We start from the raw sequence: 10,624 nt of genomic DNA, 5'->3' as shown, positions 1-10,624 counted from the left end.
GAAACCGATATTCATTTCAAGCCCACCGACTCCCACAGCTACCTAGAATACTCCTCCTCCCACCCACCTTCCTGCAAAAATGCTATCCCCTATTCCCAATTCCTTCGCCTCTGCTGCATCTGCTCCCAGGATGAGGCATTCCACTCCCGTACATCTCAGTTGTCCTCGTTTTTCAAGGACCGTAACTTCCCCTCCTCGGTGGTCGAGAACGCCCTCAACCGTGTCTCCCACATCTCCCGCACCTCATCCCTCACACCCCGTCCACGCAATAAGAACCAAAAAAGAATCCCCCTCGTCCTCACGTACCACCCCACCAACCTCCGGATCCAACGCATCATCCTCCGACACTTCCGCCATCTGCAATCCGACCCCACCACCAAAGACATCTTTCCCTCCCCACCTTTATCTGCTTTCCGGAGGGACAACTCTCTCCGTGACTCCCTTGTCCGCTCCACACTCCCCTCCAGCTCCACCACACCCGGCACTTTTCCCTGCAACCGCAGGAAGTGCTACACCTGCCCCCATACCTCCTCCCTCACCCCCATCCCAGGCCCCAAGAAGACTTTCCACATCAAGCAGATGTTCACCTGCACATCTGCCAATGTGGTATACTGCATCCGCTGTACCCGGTGTGGCTTCCTCTACATCGGGGAAACCAAGCGGAGACTCGGGGACCGCTTTGCAGAACACCTACGCTCGGTTCGCAACAAACAACTGCACCTCCCAGTCGCGAACCATTTCAACTCCCCCTCCCATTCCTCAGACGACATGTCCATCCTGGGCCTCCTGCAGTGCCACAACGATGCCACCCGAAGGTTGCAGGAACAGCAACTCATATTCCGCTTGGGAACCCTGCAGCCCAATGGTATCAATGTGGATTTCACAAGTTTCAAAATCTCCCCTCCCCCTACTGCATCCCAAAACCAGTCCAGCTCGTCCCTGCCTCCCTAACCTGTTCTTCCTCCCACCTATCCCCTCCTCCCACCTCAAGCCGCACCTCCATCTCCTACCGACCAACCTCATCCCGCCCCCTTGACCTGTCCGTCCTCCCTGGACTGACCTATCCCCTTCCTAACTCCCTACCTACACTCACCTTTACTGGCTACATCCCCGCCTCTTCGACCTGTTTGTTTCCTCTCCTCTATCCCTCTTCTATCCGCCTCCCACTCTCTCCCTATTTATTTCAAAACCCCCTTCCCCTCCCCCTTTTCTGATGAAGGGTCTAGGCCCGAAACGTCAGCCTCTCTGCTCCTATGATGCTGCTTGGCCTGCTGTGTTCATCCAGCCCTGCACAACATTAAATAGTTGTTGCTTGAAAAGTTAACTGGGTTGAAGGTTGACAGATCTCACAGCCCAGACATTTTACTCCAGAGTGCCGAAGGACGTGGCCTGAGACACGGTAGATACTTTGGTGTTAATCTTTCAAACTTCAATTCATTCTAGAAAAGTTCCTGTGGATTGAAAAGTAGCAAATGTAGCCTCATTACCTAAGAAAGTTGACACTAGGTAAGATGTTGGAATCTATTATAAAGGGTATGCTGACTAGACATTTACAAAGGAATAGTAAAATTGGACATAGTTGATGTGGATTTATGAAAGGAATCATGTCTGACAAACCTTGAAGTTTTTGTTTGGAGGTTATTACTTGTCTAAATAAAAGAATCAGTAGGTGTTTTGTATTTGGATTTTTAGGGGCCTTTGGTACAATCTCTCAGGAGGTTAGTAAATAAAGTAGATTGCATGGGACTGGAGATAATATACTGATGAATTGAGAATTAGTAAACAGTAGGATCAAATTGATAATTCTCTCAATGTCAGGCTGTTACCAATGGGATGCCACAAGAATCTGTTGCAGATCCACTGTTCTTCATAATCTATGTAACTGATTTGGATGTGGGAGTCATGTAATGTGGCCAAATTTTCTAATGATCCAAAATTGGTGGGAACCTAAGTCATGAGGAGGATGCAAGGAGGCTTTGAAAACTTGGACAGGCTAAGTGAATGGGCTGGAACATGGTTGGTAACTTCACATATTGTATTATTTATGTTTGCAGAAAAAATAGAGTAATATTTAAATGGTGACCGGTTAGGAAATCGGGTGTCCAAAGGGACCAGGGTGTCTTTGTTCAGGAGTCACAAAGTTAGCAGCAAGCAACTTGCAAGACAAATTGTATGTTAGCCTTCATTGCAAAGGAACTTAAATACAGCTGTAAAAATGTCTTGACGTTATATAGACCCTTGATGAGACCTCACCTGGAGTATTTTGTACAGTTTTGCTTCCCTTATCTATAGAAAAATATACTTGCTTCTGTGGATAAGTAACAGAGGTTTGCCAGATTAATCCTGGGATGGTGTGGTTTTCTTAATAGGAGAGTTTGAGGAGACTGTGTCTATATTCTCTATAGTTCAGAAGTTTGTGACCTTGTTGAAACTTACAAAGTTCTTCCAGGCATAATGGGGTGGATGTAAATAAGATGCTTCTGCTGGCTGATGAGTCTAAAACAAAGGGAAATGTTCTCTGGATAAGGGGTAGACCATAAAAGATTCAGATGAGAAACTTCTTCACTCCGAGCATGGTGAATCTTTGGAATTCTGTCCCCATTGGGCTGCAAAGTTCACTCATTGAGGGATAGAAATTTCTGGAGACTACTGGCATCAAGGGTTATGAAGATGTGCAGAAAAGCGGAGATCAGGTTTATGATCTGTCGTAATCTAATTGAATGTCGGGCGGGTTTGATGGGCTTAATTGGCCTACTTTTTTAAACAGTTTAATTTATTTGTCTCCCTTGTCTTATTCAGTTGACCCACAATTTGAGATTCTGCAGCAACTCAACTTGAGCTTCAATGATATGCTCTCAACACCACCTTTTAAAATGTGGGATATTAAAATTTTTATCCTTATACCCTTTGCAACTTTGAATACAAATTGAAATACATAGTCTGTTTCTGTGGTGTAAAGGCTATTTGTCCATAGGGCCATACTGGAGGTTATGATCCACTCAAGTCTCCAGCCACTTTACATCTAACACCATTGACATATCCCTCGAGGCTATTCTCCCTTGTGTTTATGAAACTTCCTGTAAAATGCATCGCTGCTAGTTGTATCACTACTGCTTGTGTTATCCTTTGAAAGAAATAGAGTGATAATTTGTAAACAGTATTTTCGTAAAGTTATGATTCAGTAAAAGTTACCTTTTATGGAATGAATAGCAAAGACGTTTTTTTTTGCTAGATTCAAGCTTATAAATGTTCATGGGATATGTGCATTGTTGGTAAATGCTCGCTTATTAGCCATCACTAATTGCCCTTAAAGATCTTGGTGAACTGTTGCTTTGAAATGCTACAGTACTTGCGGTGAAGGTACTACCACAATGTTGTTGGCAGTCATCTCCAGGATTTTTGACTCTGCAACAATGAAAGAAATGATACATATCCAAATCCGGATAGTGTGTGGCTCAGAGTTGGTGGTTTTCCTATATAACTGCTGCCCATGTTTTAGCTTTAGCTAGAAGTTAAGTTTGAAAGTACAATTTTAAAATGTCTTAGTAAATTTCTGCAGTGCATTTTGTACGTGGTATGTACTGCCGACATATTGCACTATTGCTAGAGGGTGTTAATATGCAAGGTCCTAAAAGGGATGCCAAGAAAGCAAGCTGGATGATGTTGAGTTTTTTTCATGTTTTTTAGAACTGTCGTCATCATCTGGCATCACCACCATTTCTGATCTTATGGAGGAAAGATCGGTGATAAAACGACTAAAGTTAGTGGAGGCCAACAACATTTCCTTGAGTATTTTTCCAGTAATATCTAGGGCTGAATGATTAGCCTCTCATGATGCACCTTTCTTTGCATTTCTGTCAATTGGAAGTTATCCCTAATTCCCATTGAGTTCCATTTTACTGAGGCTTCTTGGCGCCACACTTGGTCGAATGTTCTTTATCAAAGGCAGTTACTGCAGCATTCCAACACGGAGTGCTGTTTGAAAATGCTTCAATAGTATCTGTGGTCATGAAAAGCAAGTCTTTCAATGCAAGTCTTTCTTTCATCCCCAGATGGACTGTGCATCTCACTACCAATACTGTTATAGATAGATGCATCTGGAGGAGGTAAATTTAGAGGTTAAGTAGACTTCACCCCTGCCAAGTTGGGTTATTGCAGTCCCAATGTGACCGTTATGTTTAAGCCTCAATCAATTGTGCTACCAAGCTTTTACTTGTAATAGTAGCACCCTGGCTACCCACAACCACCACCAACATAACCTGCCTCAATCCAGAGTACGTTCTGTGCCTTTCCTATCCTCAGTACTTGGGGGGGAGGTGATGGCCTGGTGGTATTATCGCTGGACTGTTAATCCCGAGACCCAGATAACATTCTGGGGACCCGGGCTCGAATCCCACCATGGCAGATGGTGAAATTTGTATTCCATAAAATATCTGGAATTAAGAATCTAATGATGACCATGAATCCATTGTCGATTGTCAGAAAATCCTGTCTGGTTCATTAATGTCCTTTAGGGAAGGAAACTGCCATTCTTACCTGGTCTGGCCTGGCCTACATGTGACTCCAGACCCACAGCAATGTGGTTGATTCTGAACTGCCCTCTGGGCATTTAGAGATGGGCAATAAATGCTGCCTAGCCAGTGATGTCCCCATCCTGTGAATGAATAATAAAAAAAAAAAACTACTTCCAAATAGTATTCAAAATTAAGTATTGACTCAACAACTAAGAAAGGGCAGCAGGTGGTAATTAGCATGAGGTATTCTTGCCCATGTTTGACCTGATGCTACGAGATTTCATGCAGTCGGGAAATACTCTGTGGGTCACAGTAGACTAGTGCTGAAACAACTACTTCTGTCTTCTCAGAGAAGAGCACACATACAGGTGTGAGTTCCATCATGGTTGTCTTCTGCTTACATTGATGTTGCACTTTGTGTTTTTATTACTTGTTTGTCATTTCTTGCCTTATTTTTGCCTTCATTCTCCCATTAAACGTAGGCAAGTGACAGGACAGTCCAATTTTTTTGATAGACTTTTACACAGACCTTTTAATGCAGTATTTTAGATATCTTTTAGTTTAAATATGGTATTGATGAATTACAAAAAAACAAATGTTTTTTAAATATGTAAAAACTTTTTTCTTTTACTATGTAAAGAACCATCCAGAGTGTCACAGCTACAAACACCACCTGTTCACCCACCTTGCCTCTCAGTTTCGTGAAAGAGTTGACAAAGTCCTGAGGCTAATTTCGGGAAAAATTGAAATTTTCCTCTCTGGTCCCCTAAATCAATCAACTAAGCTACACTCATGAATTTCACTTGATCAACTCCACAATGTTTTTTCTAAAACTTGAAATGTCCTTTACCATCAGAACCTGATTTGGAAATTTGATTCAGTGGACCTTTAAAGGAAAATATGCCAACATATTTAGCCAAGTCTAATGACTGAATAGGTATGTTTTTAGTCATCTTACGTTAAACCTTCTCCAGAGACACACTATCTCCTTCCAGATGAGGAAACTAAAACTATCCCCTGCCTTAATAGTGCAATATAAAATTCTGTTTTCCTTTTGCTCTTATTTCATTGCTTCGACAATTTATGAAGCATTTTCTCTAGGTCTCCCTATTCTATTCTGTGAAATTTAGTGTAGGTAATGCTGCATCTCATCCATATACCTGGAATTTTCCACACCCAATTACATGCCCTGTAATTATCCATGTTGAATGATATCTATTACACATGGGCTTATTTCTTGAATTTGTCTAAGCTTATCTTTAGCCCGTTGTTTGATCTAAATTCCTGACTCTTATGTAGTTATATATCACCTACAAACTTGTAAATGCCTCATTTGAATCATTTAGGAAGATGACAGAACCGCTGCAGTCACAATTCCATTCTTTTATGGGGCTTCACAAGTTTTAAGTGGATCTACTACCTTGAAACCTTGCCTGCAAGGCTGCTATATATCTTTTAGGACAAAAGATCTAACTGCCAAACATGTGATATAAATTCTCTTGATAATGATCTGAGGGCCATCGTTTTGAAAGTTCTCTGGAAATTGAAGTATACAATCTCTACAAAGCTTCCATAATCCACTCATTTTTGTGATGTACTCGAGGCTTCAATCAGATATGTCAATATGATCTATATTTCCTAAAGCCAACTGCTTGGATTCTCTAATGACATCAAGTTTTAATTCATTATTTAGACATAACTATTTAAGGGGCAAGTCATATCTTGAGTGCAAGTTATTGAACATTTTCAGGATTATTTTCTAGAATTCCAAGCTTTTAACAAACAAACATGGATTAATTATTACAAAGAATGTAGTTGTGCCTGTTTTGATGGCATACAATGAACTTTACACTTAGTTATTTTGTCACTTTTACATAAATCTTCATAAAAGAATAGGTTGTTTAACATCTATAAACACGGTTATTAAAAGCCTTTCTTTAATTAAATTTGTTTAGGCCTCGACCTCTTCCTCCTCCTCTTCCTCCACCTCCACCTTCACTTCTCTATGGTGAACACAGACCACTTTCCCGGTTCGATGACTTTGCTCCAGAGGATTACGATGGACGTTCCAGGTAGTTGATTAAACTTTGATGTGTAAATGAATCTAGCCAAATATTGTTTAAAATGGTTGAAAGTGAGGTCAGGATTTCAATCATCTTGTCAGAGTGTTGTCATTAAGTCACAGAGAAAGTCAAAGACATCCCTTTTCTGAGCTGTCCATGACTAACTTGTATTGACATCAGAGGCCCACGTCTGGGTCATCCTCCCTCCCAGTCTACTGCCATCAATTAATTTGTCAAAAGTCATACAACACCAGGTTATAGTCCGACAGGTTTATTTAAAATGACATACTTTTGGAGGAGCAGCACTCTGACCGCTTGTGATTTTAAATGAACGTGTTGGACTATAACTTAGTGTCATGTGACTTTTGACTTTGTCCACCCCAGTCCAACACTGGCATCTCCACATCATGGCTACAATTAATTTGTGACTTGGAATTGTGAAATAGTGGGGCATGTATTTTGCTAAAAGTTAGAAAGTATTCCTATTTACGGGTAGAGCCTAATGTTAGAACCCCATTAATCAAAATGGATGAGATGCAGGAAAAGCTCCAACGATCTTGTTAACTTTTCACTGAGAATTTTGTCTTTTAATCCAGGTTCAACCATTTCAGTGAACATCGAGCAATACGTAGTTCGGAAGAAAATTCCCGCCTGCATAGTAGATATGCACCCTATTCTACAAGACTACCAGCACCTCAAGATCGCTTCAGGGATGAGTTTGAAAGGAAACCTTATTCTTTTTCAAGCAGAAGAGAATTAGAACCACAGAGCTCTGCCCCATATACTATTTTTACCCGTGATTACAATCATGGCCAGCCACCAGAGCGTGGTCCCAGTCTGAGTAAACTCGGGGGTGGTTGTTATGATAATTTTGATGGTTTTCGTGAATATGATTGGAACTAAATTACTAACTTTAATGTGTATTTTTTTTATTTTGGGGATGATAAGCGCTTGTATTTTTCATAGAAGTTTCCTTTTCCAAAATTGAATATTGAAGGACCATGACCCTTCCCTCACTTCTTGCCTTTTAATATTTCTGTTGACTTAGAATGGTGCAGTTGTAAAGAAAACTGTTAGTTATTACACCATAAACATTTGTTTAAGTTTTTTTTTATATAAATTACTATGAATATATGCTTTTTGTCTTGGTTCCTGGTTTTTTTGAAAGTGAATTTCTGAGCACAACAGATTGTAGATAACTTTTTTAAATAAAATTAGAGACCTTTAAGTGTAACAAATTGTGAATTGCACACATCGCCTCAAATTGAATTTATCACCACAGTGGTTTGATTTTTATTTATGGTCTCCATGTGTTCAGAAAGGGAAAATACGTTATGGAAGTACAAACTTATTTCTTTATACAAAAAAGCTAAGTTCCACGATGCACCATACCAACTAAAACATGCAATTCAATGAGATAGTCCTGTTTGTACCTGCTGAGCTCTTAGCAGCATATTCAGTCACGTAGTACTAAAAATAAATGTTCCTTTACTTTAAAATAAACTCATGTTGAGGTGGTTCCTTCCAATGGATATTACTACTCCTTGTTTAAAAAGGATATTTTTAAATATTTCAGTTTGTAGTTGTTTTGCAGTTTATCACATGGAATTACATGTGGCAGATAACCTGACATGGAGTTATGGATGAAGGGTAGCTTCCTAGTAATCTGGAAATTTCTTGATCCTTTTCACACATATACCTTAGTTTATATGCTTATGTGTAATTTTAGTGCTGGTGTTTAAGAAACAAATTGAGGGAAAGAGTCAAGACAAAACAAAAATATCAAAAAGACTAACATCAGTGAAACAAAAAATAAGCATGTTGAGAAAACTTTATTCATATGACTTTGGCCATCAATCGGCAATCTGAACAGCATCCCACCCAGACGCGGACCCCTACCCCCACAATTACCATGGCTAATCCACCTAGGCTGCACATCCTTGGACTGTGGGAGGAAACCAGAACAGCCAGTGGAAACCCACAGAGACACGGAGAATGTGCAGAGTCCACTGTCACCCAAAGCTGGAATCAAACCCAAATCCTTGGCACTGTAAGATAGCAGTGCTTAACCGTGAGCTATCTTGCTGCCCTTCTAAGCTTACCTATATCATGCACATCTGGCCAGCCTCTCAAACCTCAGCAAACTTAAAGTAATCAAAACTTGCTGCCTCAATCCCTACTCTCTAAGTTCCAGTCATTTATCACCATTATGCTTACTGATGTACATTAGTACCCAATAAAGCAATGCCTCAATTTTAAAAATTCTCATGCTTATTTACAAATTCTCAATGACCATGATCCCCTCCAATAATTTTATCCACCCTTACAACTGGAGATTTCTGCATTCCTCTAATTCTGACCTCCTGAGTTTCCCTGATTTGAAATGCTCCAATTTTGTTGACCATGACTGCTGCTTGCTGGGGCCCTAATTCCTGGAATCTGTTCCTTAAACCTCATCAGCTCTCTACATCTCTTCTTTAAGTTTTTGACTTAAATTATTTTGTCTGGCTTTGTGACATTTTGTTTTACAACACTCCTGTGAAGTGCTTTGCGACTTTTCATTAATTGCAGGGCTTATGTAAATACAAATTGTTATTCCAAACTGTGACACCAAATATGGATTTCCAAAGCTGGCAAACAGGGATGTTATGCTTTCCCAAAGATTAGATCATTTTGAAATGTGTAGTGAAGCTAATTTATGCATTTTGTCTTTGAGATGAAAGTATTTCATTTTGGACAGAAAAGATTCAGGACAGAAGAGCTCTGCTTTGTTTTTAAAAAAAATCATACAATGTTATAGAATGGCCATATAGCAGAGCATGGTTCTAATGTAAGTAAATTGAGAAATGGTTGCTACAGTAATTTGGATGGAAGTAATATTTATAGTAATCCCTGTTCATGTATTGTTTGAACTTATTTACTTTTGGTGTAATAAAGTTTTGCCAAAAATATCTGAATAAACTTGGTACTTGATACGCCAGATAAATTTGGAAATTTAAATATCTGGCTCTTTTGCAAGAAAGCAGTTAATTACTGATTTGGGGAGTTATGTCAGACTGCATGATGTGCTGAATGATATACTCCAGGTTTCCCTTTTGTTGAAATTTATATAAATTACATGAATTTAGAAACTATAGATGGACTTGGGAAAAATTTCAGTTTTGAAATTTGAACAACTGAAATGGTTTGAACCTGTTTAGAAAATGGAAACAACTAAAATATGTTGCATGCCATGCATTGTGGTATTTGGAACAGGAATCTGAGGACAATGTCGTTTGACTCGATAGAGAAGAGTGTTCAGATGGTGGAAGTGCCAGGCAAGTGCAGAACTGACAAATGAAATAAATGTACTCTGTCCATCATCAGTGCCAGTGGTCAATAAGCTAAACAGTGTATTCAACACAGTGATAAGCCATGATTTAGAAGAAGTTGGGCAACTGTGCCATAAGCCTATTTCTAACTTGCACTTCCCCTTCAATATTTTTTCATAGGGTTAATTCTTACGCTCCCAAAGATCTGAGGCCTTTCTGAAACCGAACCAGGCTACACTTTTAAAACTATAATTGTGTTTTGGTTACTAAGTCCTAGCGATCATGCAGACAATACTAAATTTATTAATCAGAAAACTTAAGTTCAGACGAAAAATTGAATTCAATCTTCAGTCTTGGAAACAGGTGAATGAGTACAAACTGAATATATAGAATATAAAATGTTGAGCAGAAGTGCTAGCATGATTGCTGGAAAAGGGAATACATAATTCTTAAAGACTGACATCAGAAAGCAATTCTTCAAATGAATTTTTATATCTGCAATACTGTTCAGAAGTGCGGCAGTGTTGCACATAAGTTCAAGGGAAACAAGTTTATGTATAGTCCCTTATCAGTATGTACTTTAGTGATAAGGCAGATGGAGTAATTTCAAATTGAAGTGCAGTTGTCTATTGGATCAACCTTCCTCATATTCTCATGTATGAGAGTAGCACAGTTGCATAGGAGTGTTATTGAGTTAGTGATCCAGTGACACATTCCACCATGTCAGCTGGGGGAA

General features: G+C 39.6%; 1 protein-coding gene across 1 annotated transcript in view; it reads left to right on the top strand.

The window, feature by feature from the left end:
* Positions 1 to 8,080, top strand: part of LOC109922832 (RNA/RNP complex-1-interacting phosphatase-like) — a 112,245-nt gene extending 104,165 nt beyond the window's left edge. Inside the window, exons 11-12 of the mRNA XM_020522870.2 lie at positions 6,470 to 6,586; positions 7,174 to 8,080. Coding sequence (XP_020378459.1) covers positions 6,470 to 6,586; positions 7,174 to 7,480 — 424 coding nt within the window. The 3' untranslated portion in view covers positions 7,481 to 8,080. The remainder of the gene's footprint in view (positions 1 to 6,469; positions 6,587 to 7,173) is intronic.
* Positions 8,081 to 10,624: the final 2,544 nt, after the last annotated feature.

This window comes from Rhincodon typus, chromosome 20, assembly GCF_021869965.1.
Source record: "Rhincodon typus isolate 14 chromosome 20, sRhiTyp1.1, whole genome shotgun sequence".
Taxonomy (NCBI): Eukaryota; Metazoa; Chordata; class Chondrichthyes; order Orectolobiformes; family Rhincodontidae; genus Rhincodon; species Rhincodon typus.
The sequence above is the reverse complement of the archived record's forward strand: the minus strand, read 5'-3'. Positions and strand labels throughout refer to the sequence as shown.